Consider the following 16,184-nt stretch of genomic DNA (forward strand, 5'->3'; position numbering starts at 1 on the left):
GCAGCGCCAGCACCCTCTGGGGGAAGAACCTTTCCCAAATACAGGAGATCACAGCTGATATTTGAGGTCACAGTTGATCTCAAGGCTCCTGACCCTGTGGTTGTGTCACACCTACAACCTCCTTTTCAGTCCACACCCTTCCTTTGGACCCTGCAGGAGACGCCTAACTAACTACTCTGTCAGGCCGTGCCTCTGCGAGTTGTTTTCTCTCGTTTGCAGCTGCATACGCGGCATGCCTTTAGCGGGCAGTGTGTACAAGGGCCGGCGATCCAGGGATGCTGGGCAGGCCGCGCTCGCTGCCGGCCGGAGCGGCGGCCCCGGACAGCGCCGGTTCCGCGGGAGCGGCCGCCACCTGGCGGGGCCCGCCCGCACTGCGCCCGCCGGGCCCGGCCGGGAACCGCTGGGAGCTCCGGGACCACGGAGTCCAGCCGTGCCACATCCCCACCGTGTCCCCAGCCCAGAGCACCCAGTGCCACCTCCAGGGATGGGCTCCAGTGCCTGAGCCCCCTTTCCATGGGGAAGTTCCTGCTGTGCCCACCCTGAGCCTGCCCTGGCCCAGCCTGAGGCCGTTCCCTCTCATCCTGGATGCCCACCCAGCTATCCCCTCCTGTCAGGAGTTGTGCAGAGCCAGAAGTTCCACCCTGAGCCTCCTTTTCTCCAGGCTGAGCCCCTTCCCAGCTCCCTCAGCTCCTCCAGACCCTTTCCCAGCTCCATTCCCTTCTCTGAACACACACACAGGGACCCTCAGCCTCTTCAAAGCCTGGGGAATGACCACGGTTTGCTTTGCATCCATTCCAGAGGGTAACACCATTCATGCTGCCAGTGCTGCTGAAACAATTAGGAAAAATAGGTATTTTCATAAAATTTTTTATTTCTAATTTGCAAACTGAACTCTGGGAAGTAATCTGGAGCAGTATTTTAGTGACAAAGAAAACATCAGTGGGACTTGACGTAAATTTTTCCCTGTGAGGTCCTGGCACAGGGTACCCAGAGAAGCTGTGGCTGCCCCATCCATGGAAGTGTTCAAGACAGGCTGGATGGGGCTTGGAGCAACTTGGGACAGTGGAAGGTGTCCCTGCTCATGGCAGGGAATGGAACTTGATGGTGTTTAAGGTTTCTTCCAACACAAACCATTCCATGATTCTATGACTTGAGTTCTTCATGGTTTGAGAATGCCAGTTGTCACCATCCATACCCAACAAACCCATGGCTACAACGGGACCAAGAGCATCTGCGTGGGCTGGACTGACCTGCCAGGCATCCTGTCAGTGTCACACATCTGTTGCTGCCTAAAGGACAAAAAGGTATTTGATGTTTCATTATTGTTCTGCACATGGCTGGAGCGGGTGCACAGTTTGGAGAGGAAATCCCTGTATCAGTGCAGGTACTGCAGGAGCACCCGCACCAAAGGGATGCCCAGGGTTCCCCCGCTGTAGAGACAAACGACATCAAACAACCTTCAGCACGGAGCCCCCTTACCACTGGTACAAACAGATCAATAACTTGCATATAATATATCAATACATGGCTTCGGGCAGCCGCAATGTGTGCTAAACTCTAGCACTGACCCAGGGACAGGGGGACATGCAGCCCCTCAGTCCCCGGCTCCCCTCAGTCCCCAGCTCCTTTCATCAATCCCTCGCTGCCCTCTCAATCCCGGCTGTCTCACAGCCCTGGGCTCCTTTCACTGAGCTATCCCCCGTTCCTCTCACAGGCCTCCAGCCCGGCTCCTCTCAGACCCCGGTTCCCCTCAGCCCCCGCTCGCCTCACCGACCCCTCTGTCCCTCGCTGCCCTCACCACCCCTCAGCCTCGTCTCCCCTCGCCGCCCCCTCAGCTGCGGCTCCTCTCAGCCCCCGATTCCCCTCAGTCTCAGACCCCGGTTCCCCTCAGCTCCCGCTCCCCTCACCGACCCTCGCCTCTCCTCACTAAGCCTCAATCCCCGGTTACCCTCACAGCCCCCAGCCCCGATACCCTCATGCCCGCGGCCCCGCCTCAGATGGAGCGCGGCCGCCGCTCCCGCCCGCCCGTGCCGCTGGTGTATGCGAGCAGCTTCGGCTCGCACCGCTGCGGCACCGTGATCCGCCTGGGCCGTGGCTGGCGGCAGAGCCGCGGGCAGAGCCCCCCGGGCCGGCCTGGGGCCCCGAGGGCCGCCCCGGAGCCGCGGGCCGGGCTCAGTCCCCGGCCGGGCGGCAGCGGGAGGAGAGAGGGGAGCGGCGGCGAGGCGAGAGCCGGCAGCCGCCCTAGCCGCGGTACGTGAGACCCCGGGACAGCCCCCTTGTGTCGGGTTCTCCGAGGGCTGGAGGTGGCTCAAGTGTTGTCTTAATTGTACCAGGAATAGCGGGAACAGCAAAACCAGGAGTGGGGGGGGGTGTGATTCTTCCCCTGTTCTGGGCACTGGCACACCTCGATTGCAGTGCCCAGTTTGGGAAAGAGAGGGAATTAAAAGCTCTCAGAAGCCTGTTGTCTAATGTGTGGGTGCTGTGTAGTTTTGAAACCTGTTTTGTGGTGTTTGAAAGATGCTCACCTGCCCCATGGTTATAATGGAGTAAAGAAGAAGGGAACAAGCTGCAGGATGTAAGGATTGATACCCTGTGAGGTGATCAGAAATAAGGATCTCTGTGGAATCATAGAGTGGTTTGGGTTGGGAGGGACCTTAAAGATCATCCAGCTCCACCCCCTTTCTATGGACACCTTCTGCTTGACCAGGCTGTCCAGAGCTCCATCCAGCCTGTCTTGCACACTTCCACAGCTTCTCCGGACAACCTGTGCCAGTGACCAACACCTTCCTTAGGAACATATTCTAAATACTCAAAAAATGCTTTCTAAACTCTTTCTAGGTGACCCTCAAGAGGCTAAGGTTGACGCCTTTGACTTTCCCATCCCTTCAAGAAACGTTGATAAAGTCATTAAACGAAAGAAGAAAAAGGTATAAAGTGTGGCAGCTCAATTAGCTGCCTTGGCATTTGAGAAAGCTGCTTGTTCTCTGTGTGTGAGAGCATGAGGGAGATTAAAAGATGGAATTGGTAGCCTGTTACTGAAAACCTTACTTACAGAAAAGAAAAAATGGTATTATCTTCCCTCTCTGGAGGCTTTAAAATTCTGGCTCTTATTCAATAAAGCACTTAAGTATGTGCTTACCTTGAAAAATGAGAGTATGGTGTTGACTTAAAAAGCCTGTACTGAAATGCTTTGCTGGATTTGGGCCAGGGTGCAGCACACCTTGGGGTGAAACCCAGCAGGGAAAAGCTCTGCAGCTCCTCTTCCTCTCATGTTTTAAACAAAGAAATCCCATGAGTTACAAATAAGCGAGGGCAGGAACCCGAGCTATTAACGCCATCCTTGGAGCAATGCAGAATTACTTTCTGCTTCACAAATGTGTTTCTGTTCCTGTTCAGTAGTTCGACAAATGCCTGAAATTTTAACAGGAACATTTGTTAAGCCGTAACTCATTATGAGATCCTGTAATGTGTGAAGTACAAGTAATCAGCTGGACTAGAACAGAGCCATGTTGTAGATACTTGATTTAAAAACAGCAAAATGCTACCAACTGCAGAGGAACAGCTAATAACATCCTGGAATATGGCTCTCCTGGTGCATTGAATAGTCTTCAAAAACATGAGGAATATATAGAATGTTTTAGCAATAAATGTCCTCGAGAAAGGAATTATCTTTAGATTTAAACAAGTTTCTCAGATGAGGTCCAGCAAAAGTCCAAACATCAGCGTGTCAACAGCCATTTCTATTTGTTAGGCCACCTCTGCCTGAATGCTTTTGTCCGCAATTCCAATTTAATCTTTCCAATGCACAAGTTTGAAACGTGTCCACTATAGACAGAGCTTTATGCCTCTAAAATAAAGGTTTTCAACATCTATAAACAAATTAATGTGGATTTGATATGAGATAGGCAAGAGAATTGCTATTCTGGAATCTGAGTTTGGGCCTCAGTTTTGCTGCTGCTTGAGTTGGAAGAAACCTTAAACACCATCTAGTTCCATTCCCTGCTATGTGCAGGGACACCTGTTTCTCACATGGGAAACTTTTTGCTCCTGGAAAACTACACAATCTTTTATTGCCCCTCATTTTGGATGACTTTGAAGAAAGTTGAATGGCTCTACACATGTTTTCATGAGCTTTGCTCATCTAGAAGGGCACTTCTCAAGTCCTGGGTAAACACAAGAATTCTAGGCAAGAAAGGAGGTGGAGATTTCATGTGAAAAATCATGGAGGAATTTATGGTTTTGACTTATAAATAGAGGTAATTCTTCCATATATCCCACATTCCTTCTTCCCTTCTTTCCCAGTCCTCAACAGAAAAACCCAGCTGCACTTCATAGTCCTTGTGGGGAGTTCAAAGTTCTGCCCTATGGATGTTTTAATGCAAACTTCTTATATGTTTCACATTTTATCTTTCAGTCCAAAGTCTGGCACAAGGTCTGGAAAGTGATTTCAAAAATGCTTGAGGAAAATGAAAGGTTCAGAAGTCGACTGTTGACCTGCAGCCAGTTGGATGGAGAAGGTATGAAATTAATTGCTAATGTTTTATTTTACTAGGGAAAACAAATTGTTAATACAAGTGAAGACCCCAACATTTAAGGTCCCTTCAGCTGGTTTTTTTTGGTAGTAGGTTTTACAACTCACAAATGGAATTCGTTCCATGCTTTAGGCACTTCCAGCTTTTTGGAAAAAACCCTTTTTTTTTCATGGAGGTTCTTGTATGTGTTAATTTGGAGGAAGGATGGTGGAAGTGTTTGCTAAAGCCTGACATTAAAGATATGCACATCAAACATCTGCAAGTTTTTCTGAACATGTGAAATACATAATTAAACTTATTCACAGAGGGGTCCAAGGCAGTAGTTGTATGAATAATAATTTATTTTTTCACGTAGGAAAATAGTGGTTGATTTCATACATACAATAAATAAATTAGATGCTCCCCAAAGGTTGCTGTAACACAATTTAACAAAACCATGGAACATGTTCTCACTCTGTGCCCTGAATGCAGCTCTTTCATTACTGGAAAATGACTTGGGAATTAAAACTGGTGTTCTGCATTCAGCCAATTTCAATTAGAGGCATTGTAGCTGCTGCACAGTTTAAGATAATACAGTGTATGCTTACAAATGGAATTGGAATTTCTGGCTTCACAGTTGGATGAATTATTAGGAAAAAGAATATACTAATCCATGAAGAGCTACCAGGCAAGTTTAAAATGCCACTTTCAGGCACAGCACTTTTTCTTCCCTTGCATTGGTGCTGATGGTAATTTTCCACATGGGGGCATGTTGGGGTGAATCCCAAAATGTAGGACCATTCCAGGCAGTGTCTTATTTGGTAAAATGTTGGATTAAATTTCCACACACGTGGCAAGAAAATGCACCCTCAAAAATCTTCTTCATGAGAAAAGAGGTCCAATTCTGGTTCAGAACAGAAATCTCTACTCCAGAGGATGTTATTGAATAGGAGGAGAAATTCCACTGGAATATGCTTCAACAACTTCTTCTGCAATTATTGTGCAAATATTCTGCATTGTGTGCAAAAACACTTCTTCTGTTGGCTTTAAACCCAATTCCTGATTAATTCTGGAATTATGACATTATATTAATTATTCATCATGTGCTATTCATATTTATATTCAGGGTTCCATTGGCCTCTGTCATATTTCTGTGCTAAGTTCCAATCTAATAAATCTCTCCTCCCATGGAAGCTGTTCCATGTGCTTTCTCCCAGAGCTGAGATCATTGCAGAAGTGTGTGTGCAAAGCTATTAATTTATATGTTGGACATATATCTATGTGGAAGACTCACACATCCATGGATATATAGGACAGTGAATTTTTTTAAAAAAAAAACCTTCCTGGATTTGTCTGTTTGATTTCAAGAAAAAGAAGAACAAGTATCAAGAAAAAAGGAGGAGAAATCTTTACTAGGTTATTAGATTTCAAGTTATTGTAAGGAAAAAAAAAACCCAAATTCTGCTTGTATATGATTTCCTGGGTGGATTTGCCATCTTACCCTAATGGCTGCTTTTCTGTTTGTGATGGATCACCATGTGCTGTTTAACCTTGGATTTCTAGACAGGGCCTGTCCCCTTTTCAGCCACTCATTTCTTTTAGAGAAAGAGCATTTTCTTTACATATAATTGCAGTGACTTGAAAAACCTCACCAACCAAAATCCCTCCTCCTCCCCTCTTACTCAATCCTTAATTGTAATTTTACCCCCTTTCTCAGGAGCTTTAACTGAGAATTTCCTATTAAGTCTTATTTCAGTGAAAACCATCAATTCTAATACCTTCTTTCTAATTAGCAGACTTTGCACAACATCAAATCTAGGAGATAAGTCTTCTATTGATCTGAATTTTTCATTAATCAAGAAGCAAATGGAATCATTCTAGAAGTTATTTAGATAGGGATCAACAAGTCTGAATAAACTGGGTTCATTTTTATCTTCTTTTTTATTTTCCCTAGATCAATAAATCTAGAAAATTAATGCTGCATTTTATTGCCTCTATAAATAGGTTTTTTTTGAGAGAACAAAAGTCTACTTGAATTTTAATGCTACCTATTTACTCCTTGGAAAGTTGCAATTAAGATTAGATTCCATGTGACTGCAAATGATGATTTTCCTCCACCTGATGTTCTCCTGCAGGCTCTGACAGGACCCAGAGGTCACAGAATGGGGCATACCTGGACAGGGTATGTAGACAACCTATTAAAGGCCAAAAACCCCCTAAAATATTAAATTAATGATATTAAAAGCATGCACTGATCTTGTTTAATGTTACTATAATAAGTGGCAGTTGTTTTTTAAAGTATTACTGACATTGAGCTCAAATATTTTCAAGGTTTCAGATTTGGGGCCACAGCAGCTCCATCCTCACAGGGAGGGCTCTGTGCTTTGCCAGGGCAAAGGGAGGTTTTTGCCTTTTTCTTCTTGAGCTAAATCCTTCCCTGGTGGTCTAAAGTACAATCTGAAGAATCTGAACAGTCTTGATTTGCCCCACTTGATATAGAGACCTTTTTTTTTAATATTAATGGGAATGTACCAACTCACTTTTATCACTTTTTTCCTCTAGGATGAGTCCGTCTTTGGCTGGGTGTAGCAAGGAAATAAAGGAAGATTCAGCCCCAAAGGAAATATAAGCAAAGTGAAAGCTTTTATTTTGATCTAGTTCTTCCTGGAGTCAGTGCAAGACTGCAAAGTGACTTCAGGGAGCACAGGTTCTCTGTTGTTTGCTTGGTGTTTGTGCTTCTGCTGTTTAGGAGGTTTGTTTTTACAGTGGCTTAAACAGCTCTGTTGCAAGATATTTATCTCAAGCCATTAAGTCTAGTGTTTCACTGAGCTATTAGTTTTAGAAAGCTTTTTAATGAGCATAATATTGTGACAGTTTTCTTGCAAAAGAATAGATACACATTTACTGTTGTCTCCATATTTATATCTTTTATTTTTGTAGCTTGTCAGAATAATAAACACAAATTCAGTAAGGCAAAACTCCACACAAGACATAAACCCCACTTTCCTTTTTTCCTGGTTTGCATAAATTTGCCTTTATGATATTAAAATATTACACAATAACCCTCTCTGTTCTTTCATCCATTTATACATGAATCTCAGCAAGTATTTGGAATATGAAACCAGGTGAATGTTTTCTCTCTCTGTTCATCCTGAGGCACATAATGGTACCATCACAATCGGGAGGTGTTGTTTATCTACCTGACTTCAATAACACAATATAATTTCCTTCTGTTCTGCAGCTTAATACTTGAACCCTTGATTGACTGTTAAAGCTTTTTAAGCCAGCAAATTGTGTAAATGGAACATGAAAACTGCATAAAAATAGTTATGTATATGGGGTTCATCTGAGGAGTAAAACATTCACCTGTCACAATGAGAGCTCCTTGCTTTCAATAAAAGGATTGTTTTCTCCTGCCATAATGTCTTGGTGTTTGCAGATAAAATGACTGCAGTGTCAGAGTGCTGAGCTTTAATAACATGCTGGTGATGGTGTCATTAGGCAGCAAAGCACTTGGAAAGGTTTCATCTCTGTTTTCTTCATGGTAAAGCTGCAAGTGTGGAACTGGAATGCACCTTTGCAGGTGCAAGGTTTTCTTCTGGTTTGTGGTTGGGTAATATTTGGATTTTACTTAAAATAGTTGACATTTCAGCTTGGAAAAGGAAATGAGAAGGCAAAGTATTCAATCAAGATGTGATCATTTTTCTGGCAGAACAAAAATGTCATAGTTCTTTGCTATTTTCAAAACACATGTTTAGAGTCACATGTGGGATTTTGGGGGGGGGTGAGGTTTTTTTTACTAAATGAGATGATCTCCCCGTCCCCTCAGTTCTATCAATGAAATGTTTACATTGGGAATATTTAGTTTATAATCCTGGTTTGTAAATTGTAGAGCTGTTTCTCTAACTTTTCTTTTCTTGTGAATTGCAGCTGCAGTTGGTGCTTTACTGGCACAGACTTCAGGGGCCCTGGAAACACTTTTCTTCCAGATGCATAATTGCTACTTTAACAGGATAGATGAGGTGCATTAACCTAAATCTCTGCCTGAAGTTTAGCCAACACATTAAGATTCTTTGGATAAATACAGACCTCTGTCTTTGGGGCTGTTTTAAAAGAAATTATAAAAGATAAGTATGGCCTTAAATCATCCCTATGTACCTCCTTCAGTCTAAAGGCTCTGTGTGGTGATGAGATAATTAATTGGTTGGGATCTACTAATCCAGAACTTTCATTTGGCAATACTTTGAAAAAGGCTCTTACATTTTTCAAATCACTTTGGGCCAGAACAGCTGTTGCACTGGGGAGAAACTGCTGATTCAGGTTCAATTTTTGACTTTTTGGGTAAGGAAGTCTGGCTGTCTGCTGTAGTGACCAGATTTCAAAGGTACAGTTGGGAACAAAGGTCATCAGAGCAGTTAAAGTGCTGAAAAAAGGGCCTGCAAACCAGATCACCACCCCAATCCACTCAGACCTCTGTGCATTCCTTTTTCATTCATGTGAGCCTTTAAGTGTGAAATGCAAAAGAGAAAAAGGTTTGGATAAACATGAAAAACTTCATTGAAACCCTCTTTGGTAAAAGGGGTGAGAAGTAAATAAGGGACATTCAGGGCACTGGATCACAGAGTAGAGATTCAGAAAAGAACTGATTCTCCTCTGAAGACTTTGATCTTCACTGCAGAGCCAAGAGCAAGTGTCACACTGTCCTGCTCTGGCTCCTGGGCACCACTGCTTCTCCTTCACATTCTTCAAAATGCAGCTCAGTTACCTGAAGTTTTTAATAACAAATCTCCCTTGGAGTGTGAACTGAAGCAGATGTGCAAATACAGAGGTCACACTTTGCCTTTGCTTTGCCTTGCTCTCAGTGCATAATTTACCTTTCTATACAGAACAGAAACTGCAGCTTGTTCCCAAAGTTTGACATTTCTTCATCTCAGCTCTGTGAACAGTTGCCAGGAGATCTGAGGAGGCTCCTTGGGATACAGAACTGGAAGGGAACAGCCAAGGCACACAGAGTAGCCAAAGGCATTGCTGCTGAATTTGTTATTTGTAAATAATGGTGTCAGACACTTATCTCATGATCCAAAAGCTGGTCTGGATAATCTCTTTTCCCTATGTGCCATAAATACAAAAGACTTTGGATAAAGGTAAGCAGTGGAGAGTAAAGCCTTTGGGGTTTGTGTCACTGTTCCATGCTAGCTGGAGATTAATTGGTCCAAGTTCAGCTGGAAATAGCACAAAACATCCTGACATGTTTTGGTTGAAGTTATCCCATTTGAGGAGTTCTTGCCTGGTTCCTGGAGCAGCTCAACCCAGGCAAGTCTGCCTCAGAGTGCTCTGTCCAGGGCCTGGAGGCTCCAAACTCCAGCTGGTGCCTCTGGGCTGCCCCTTCCAAGGCTGTGAAGCTGGGACGTGCTGGGAGCCTGAGCTCCACAGAGATTTCCATGGCTGGAAGCACTGAGAGCTTGGCTGAGGCTGGACTGCTGGAGCTCCTGCACTCCCTGCTTGTTGTAGTGTGTTGTTAAGTTTCTTGTGTTATTCCCCCAATTTATGTATTGTTCTCCCCTATTATGTGTAAAATGGTTTCGTCCCCCCAGTTTTTCCCGCCACTGCTAGCCTGTCAGCTAAGTTGCCATAGTAACCGCTATTCATAGTTGCCGATGTGTAATTGCTCCTCCCCTGGTTTCCCTTATAAGTGAAAGTTGTTTCCTCCCTGGGTCCAGTCAATCACCCCCTTTCTCCTCCCAGGTTTCGAGAACCTTCTCCTCTCTGGAGATGGTGGCTGGCTGGGGTCCCAGGACACCTCCTTTACCTTTTGATTATTGGTCTCCATGGAGTGTCAGTTCTGTGAAGTTCATCCCCTCACCTTTCTAGCACTAGCGAGAAAAACTGAGAGAACGAAACCATTTTACACATAATAGGAGAGAACAATACATCAATTGGGGGAATAACACAAGAAACTTAACAACACACTACAACACCTGCTGTGGGGCTGTGGCTCTGGGCAGCCTTGCCAGGGTGTCCTCAGCACCCTCTGCACAGGAGCCAGGCAGCTTTGGGAGCTCCTTCAGCTGGGGATGATGTCACCGATCAGCTGCAGCCTTGGGAACTTGGGAATGGTGTGGTGATGTTTCTGAAGTGACCCTTCCGGGAATATCCAGTTTGTGGGCATTTTCAAAAGGGTTGGTTTCCTGCTTGATTTGGCCCGAAGCCACCACCAGTTGAGATAAAACCTCATTTCCTGCAGGCTGGAGGCTTGCCTTGCCCAGCAGCTCCTCTGCTCATGCCCCATCTGCTCTGGATGAATCTGATTCTCTGGGATGAATCAGATTCCTGTGTCCCACCAGCTGAGGCTCTGCTGAGACTCCCATGGCCTCTGAGGTTATCAGAACTTGGCCATTACAACATAATCAATCACCAAGGTTAATAATATTTCACTGCTGGTTCCTTCCATGAAAAGATTTCATGCTCAGAAGCAAAACTTGAGAGCAGGATGTGGAGTTTCCAACATGGTTTGATTTTGGGAAAGTAGAAGGTGACCTTTATCTTCACTGAACATTTACATCCAGTAAATGTCTTTGTCTTTAGGGCCCTCCCTGGTAGTCAATGTTCATGTTTTAACTTCAAAGCTTCTAATACAATTTTGCATGGGCTCTGACTAAGGAATAGCCTTCAGCAGGCAGCTGAATTGTAGTTTTCTTTTTCTTTGGGAGGGGAAGTGAGTGAAAGGAAATTTTGGGCATATATGACATTTTGCCTGTGCTGTAGGCCCTTAAATATAAAGCAGAACAGAACTTTGATTTATAGCTCTTGTAAATAATTGTCAGTGACATGGGCAGGTTTGTGTATTATGTTTCTTTTCATTGCATAAGCACTTATATAACTCTGATGGTTGGAATTTGCATAAAAACCAAAGCAACCAAGGATGGGTTTAACATCATGGGCTTTCCAGCAAACTGAAGCAGCAGGAGAACCTATGGTTTAAGAGGAGTTTTACTTTAGGAGGAAAAGAAGAAATTTTATTGAAGTATATTAAGCCACAGTGAATTCTTAATAAATATTCACTGGAAGTTTCTCACTCATTAGTGATGGCATCAGGCCCCTCTGATCTGAGGCAGAAAAATTCACATTTGAAAGCTTCAGCCTAGGGAAAATTAATGTGGGTAGCTGCAGTTTCATTTTATTGAGGGAAAGTTATGGAGGCCCCTAAGAGAAAAAGGAATATGCCTTGATCCAGGGAGGTGATCACCTCCTGGAAGATGCTGAGTGCTTTGACCTCCCAGTGACTGTGGCACCTCTTTTATCTGTTTCTTGAGCTGAATATGTGGAGCAGATTAGAGAGAGGATCTCTTCTTCTTCCTTCTCTAAATTTGGACTCCACATTTGTGTCTCATCCAAGGCCCTCAGCTGAGCTGTGGATGTTGCTGGGCTGGGCTGTGAATAAATCTGATCTGTGTCATCTCCCAGGGGTCAGGACAGGATCCCTCCATGCTGGGAATGTGTGAGATTTATTGCAGTCCTGCTTGAGGAGGAACAGAGGCAGATTGAAAGAAATGTGCAGGAAGGCTCAGGGTGGCACTGACAAATGTTCCCTCTCTTCCAGAATCTTTGTAATCTCCTGGATTTTGAAATGAGTAATAAACTAACATGGCTTTTAGTTTTTTCCCCTGTTCTGTATGATTGTTTTCTGGTTCCTACTGTGTGTGACAGGAAGTCAGTGGTGCTGGTGGAGCTCTGTGGAATGGATGAACTCCTCACAGCAGTGACTAGAAGTAGTTAAACCCAGCTCAGAACAGATGTGGTCACTTTTTACACCTCTTTGTATTTAAATTCCTTCACCTACAGAAAGGGTAAAAAAATTTGAGTATGATGCTAAGTCATCTGTGATCTCCCAAGGACAAGGACACTGTCCTGGTTTTCACTGCTGTATTGGACTAATTTTGACATGAACTCTGGTGAAAGTTTGAGAAACAAACACAATCTTTTGGTAGAACAGTCTGAGGTGGATGATGTTACTCCTAGGATTGCCCTGTCATGACTATTGTGACTTCCTGAAAACTTGTCCTCACTCAGTGCCTTTAAGTTTTGTTGTTTCTCTTCTGAGTAACCTCTGCTTCCTGTTCACACATTTTCCAGTGCTTTCATTGAAAGCCTGGCCCCAGATTTTCAATACATGAAACCAGATAAAATATTGTTCCTTCTACTAATGAGCAGGAACGCTATGGAGAAAAATGCTTGGTGTGCAGGAAATGTATTTTATGAAGTGAGACAATAAGTGTTTCATAGATCAAGGAGCAAGTGAGTAGAATAATATTCATTAACGTTGAAGAGGAGTTAATTTATGTGTTCAGGCTTGAAGTGGGGAGAAGCTGAACTGTGCTGTGACTGATGTTTTGTTTACAAGCTGCAATGAAATTAAATGTTTATACTCAAGCCCTGTTACCCTCCTTTCTTCCTGGGCTCAGCTTCACTTGGGCTTCACCTTGGGCTTCAGGGGGATCTCAGCTTTGGCACCTGGAGCATCTCCTTCCCCTCATCCTGAATGTCTGCAGAGCTGTTCCTCTCTCACATTCTCACTCCTCTCTCGTGCCTGCAGCTGTGCAGTTCTACCCCCATTCTTAAATCTGTTTTCCCGAGGTGTTACCCCCTTGGACCCACTCTGTGGGACATGGGGGAAGCTTCCAGCAGCTTCTCCCAGCAGCCACCCCTGCAGCCCCCCTGCCACACAAACCCAGAGCATTAATAATTGTGGGAGACTTATGAAAGGAATAAAGAGAGGCATATATTTTTGTTGACAGAAGAAATATATTGTTTATTCCTCTGGAGTCTCCTGTTGCTCATATTGCTGCTGTGTCTTATTGCCTGTCACTGAGCTGTGCTGTGTGGGCGGAAATGTCAGGCTCTGAATTGGCTCTGTAAGAAAATCTGTGTGTTACTCTGATTTCTCATACTCACTTGGGCTTGCTTTAATGTTGTCCCTACAGAATGTTCACTTTTAGCTTCTTGCTGGCAACTTCAGACATCTATTTCTGCCATGAAGCTTCCTGCTAAGGAAATGTACTCCTGGTAGTGTCTTTGTTTGTTTGTTTGTTTGTTTGTTTTTTGTGAGAGAGGGATTTTGCAAAGAAGTATTTTCAAACTGAAATGGGTCACACTGACCCAAAGTAGTCACAGGGCTGGTTCAGTTTCATTGGAGGAAATGGAAGTTACTGGATGAAATTCCAAAGGAGGCTTTGGAGATCTCTCTGCTCATCTCCCTCCACCATGCTGCCAAAATTCTCAGATGGTGCCAGTGAAAAAGGTTGCTTAAAATGTGCTTCCACCCTGAAAAGTCAAAAGGTAAAAGCAGCATCTGCTCATTTTTCACAGGTTCTTGCTGCTGGCACACAGAAGTAGAAGGCTTTGGGGGAAAAGTGGTTCCTGGTGCCAGTGCTGGCCATGCTGAGCTGGGTTCTCTGGGTCACATGGAATATCTCCAGCTGAGCTGAGCTCTTGTTTTAGTTATCAGGAGATTTGCAGCTACAGGAAAGGTATTTTACAGTGGGAGCAATACACAAGAAGGAAAGGGATTTGTCTCGCCCCTTAGGTTGGTTACAATGAAGAGTATTCAGGCATAACCAAAAAAAGTGAATATATTAAACTCTGTGAGTTCAACTGAGTAGAGGTGTGGAACAAGCAGGTAACCTTATTTGCAATCTTATTTTTTCATGATGCAACCCCAGTTTCCATGGATTTGCACAGGTGCCTCTGGAGATTTCACATCATGAAATCTTTTGTTTGTGAAGTGTTGCTTAAGACCTCTCTGAAGTCAGAGCGGCAGCTTAGGTGTCATTAATGTAATATTTTGGCTAAGCAGGATATTCATTGCCAGTGTTGACGTGAATGAAAATTATTTGGCTTTTAGATCACAGGATGCATTTGAAAGCTATGAAAGACATCAATTTGCTTTTCAACAGAGCCCTCAAGTTGGTAATTACCAGATAAAGGTGGAAAACCCCAATGCCATTTTCATGGAGTTGCAATGCAATGTTTCCTTTGCCAAAAATTTGTAACACTCCAAGCAAAAGTTGTTCAAGGTTAAGTTGTAACTGTGGAACCCAGAAAAAAACCTCTTGGGTGAAATTTACTGTACAACTTTGGCCTGATGCAGAAACGGGATAGAGAAAATTCCAACCCAAGCATGAAAAACTGGTGAAACTGTTGGAAACGGGATCTTTCATGGGCCGTGTAAGGTGATGTTAGCAGCAGGTAGTTTTAGTTACCCTTGTCTACTCCCTTCCTCTCAGCTCATCCCTCTGTACTGTGAACAAGCTCTACCACTGCAGTCAGCACTTCCCCTCACTCTGCCAAAATACAGCTTGAAATGAGTTTTCACAAGTCAATTCTAAAAGGCTTTATTATGGAAACAGTTCACGCCTTCAAGGAGTATATTTAGGTCTGGTGAAAAATGCCAAGTTGCGAGCTCTGGAGGCAAATTCTAAATTTATAAACAAATCAGGCTGAAGTCATCCCAAAGTATCCTGTGTCTCCAAGAGGAGTGCTCAGCCTCCTGCTGCAGGAGATGGTGGCTGTGGTGCTGTCCTGCCATCCCAGCATTTGAGAATCACAGAATGCCTAAAGCTGGAAAAGACCTCCAAGATCATTGAGTCCAGCCACCAACTCAGCACTGCCAGGTCTGTTAAACTCTAAATGCCACGTCAAATGGTTTTTGAGCACCTCCAGGGATGGTGATTCCACTGCTGCTCTGAGCAGCCTCTCCCTGGCCACCCTTTCAGTGAAGAAATTCTTCCTAATATCCCATCTCTTCCTAATATCCCATCTCAACCTGCCTTGGTGTAACCTGAGGCTGTTTCTTCTCATCCTCGTTGTCTGGAAGGAGTGACTGACCCCAGCTGGCTCCAACCTCCTCTCAGGTAATGCGTGGGCACCAGGGAGAGTGCCTGAGGGCCAGGAAGCTGAAAAAGGGATTGGGAAACCTTCCCTGTGGGGATAGGGTGAGAAAATTGGGATGTTCATCCTGGAGAAGGTTGTGCGGAGACCCCAGAGCACCTTCCAGTGTCTGAAGGGGCTGCAAGGAAGCAGGAGAGGGGCTCTGCACCAGGAACTGGAGGGATGGCTTCACACCAAGAGAGGGGAAATTCAGGTTCGGATATTGGATAGAAATTGTTCCCTGTGAGGGTGCTTCTCCCTGGCACAGGGTGCCCAGAGAAGCTGGGGCCGCCCCTGGATCCCTGGCAGTGCCCAAGGCCAGGCTGGACACCGGGGCTTGAACCAGGTGATCTTTAAGGTCCCTTCCAACCCAAACCATTCCACAATGCCACATCACTGTGTGACACCCACCCACAATGGGACACACTCCTATTGTGAAGGACACGGCGCTCAATGACCCGACGGTGACAGCAGAGCTCCTGTCACCGTGACGCCGCCCAGGATCCCCTCCGCCGCGGTGCTGTCCGTGCTGTGGAGCTGTCGGTGGCCGGGCAGTGCCATGCAGCTCTCCGTGCCGGGACAGTGCCATGGAAGTGCGGCGGGTGCCGGTGTCCCCTCCCCGGCCATGGCGGCACGGCCGCTCTCTCACGCGTGCTGCCTGCAGGGGGCGCTGTGCGCTGTGCTCGCGGCGCGGCCGCCAGGGGGCGCACGGGGCCGCGGCCATGGCGCTGAGGGCGGAGGGGCGGT

General features: G+C 45.2%; 1 protein-coding gene across 2 annotated transcripts; it reads left to right on the forward strand.

Annotated features, from left to right (window-relative positions):
* Nucleotides 1–1,284: 1,284 nt before the first annotated feature.
* On the forward strand, nucleotides 1,285–13,909 carry C15H5orf47 (chromosome 15 C5orf47 homolog). 2 transcript variants are annotated; one of them, XM_074551912.1, is made up of 5 exons: nucleotides 1,285–2,250; nucleotides 2,839–2,927; nucleotides 4,415–4,517; nucleotides 6,647–6,693; nucleotides 7,074–13,905. In XM_074551912.1, exons 1-5 carry the CDS (start codon nucleotides 1,977–1,979, stop codon nucleotides 7,098–7,100), a joined length of 540 nt encoding a protein of 179 aa, XP_074408013.1. In that variant the 5' UTR covers nucleotides 1,285–1,976; the 3' UTR covers nucleotides 7,101–13,905. The 2 variants fall into 2 exon arrangements, with proteins under 2 accessions (XP_074408013.1, XP_074408014.1); XM_074551913.1 differs by lacking the exon at nucleotides 6,647–6,693 and having other exon boundaries at nucleotides 7,074–13,909.
* Nucleotides 13,910–16,184: the final 2,275 nt, after the last annotated feature.

This window comes from Zonotrichia albicollis, chromosome 15 (genome assembly GCF_047830755.1).
Source record: "Zonotrichia albicollis isolate bZonAlb1 chromosome 15, bZonAlb1.hap1, whole genome shotgun sequence".
NCBI lineage: Eukaryota > Metazoa > Chordata > Aves > Passeriformes > Passerellidae > Zonotrichia > Zonotrichia albicollis.

Coding starts and splice junctions, on each gene's coding strand:
- C15H5orf47 (XM_074551912.1), top strand. CDS start 1,977: ATGCCCGCGGCCCCGCCTCAGATGGAGCGCGGCCGCCGCTCCCGCCCG. Junction 2,928..4,414: donor TTAAACGAAAGAAGAAAAAG/GTATAAAGTGTG, acceptor TTTATCTTTCAG/TCCAAAGTCTGGCACAAGGT. Junction 6,694..7,073: donor ATGGGGCATACCTGGACAGG/GTATGTAGACAA, acceptor TTTTTCCTCTAG/GATGAGTCCGTCTTTGGCTG.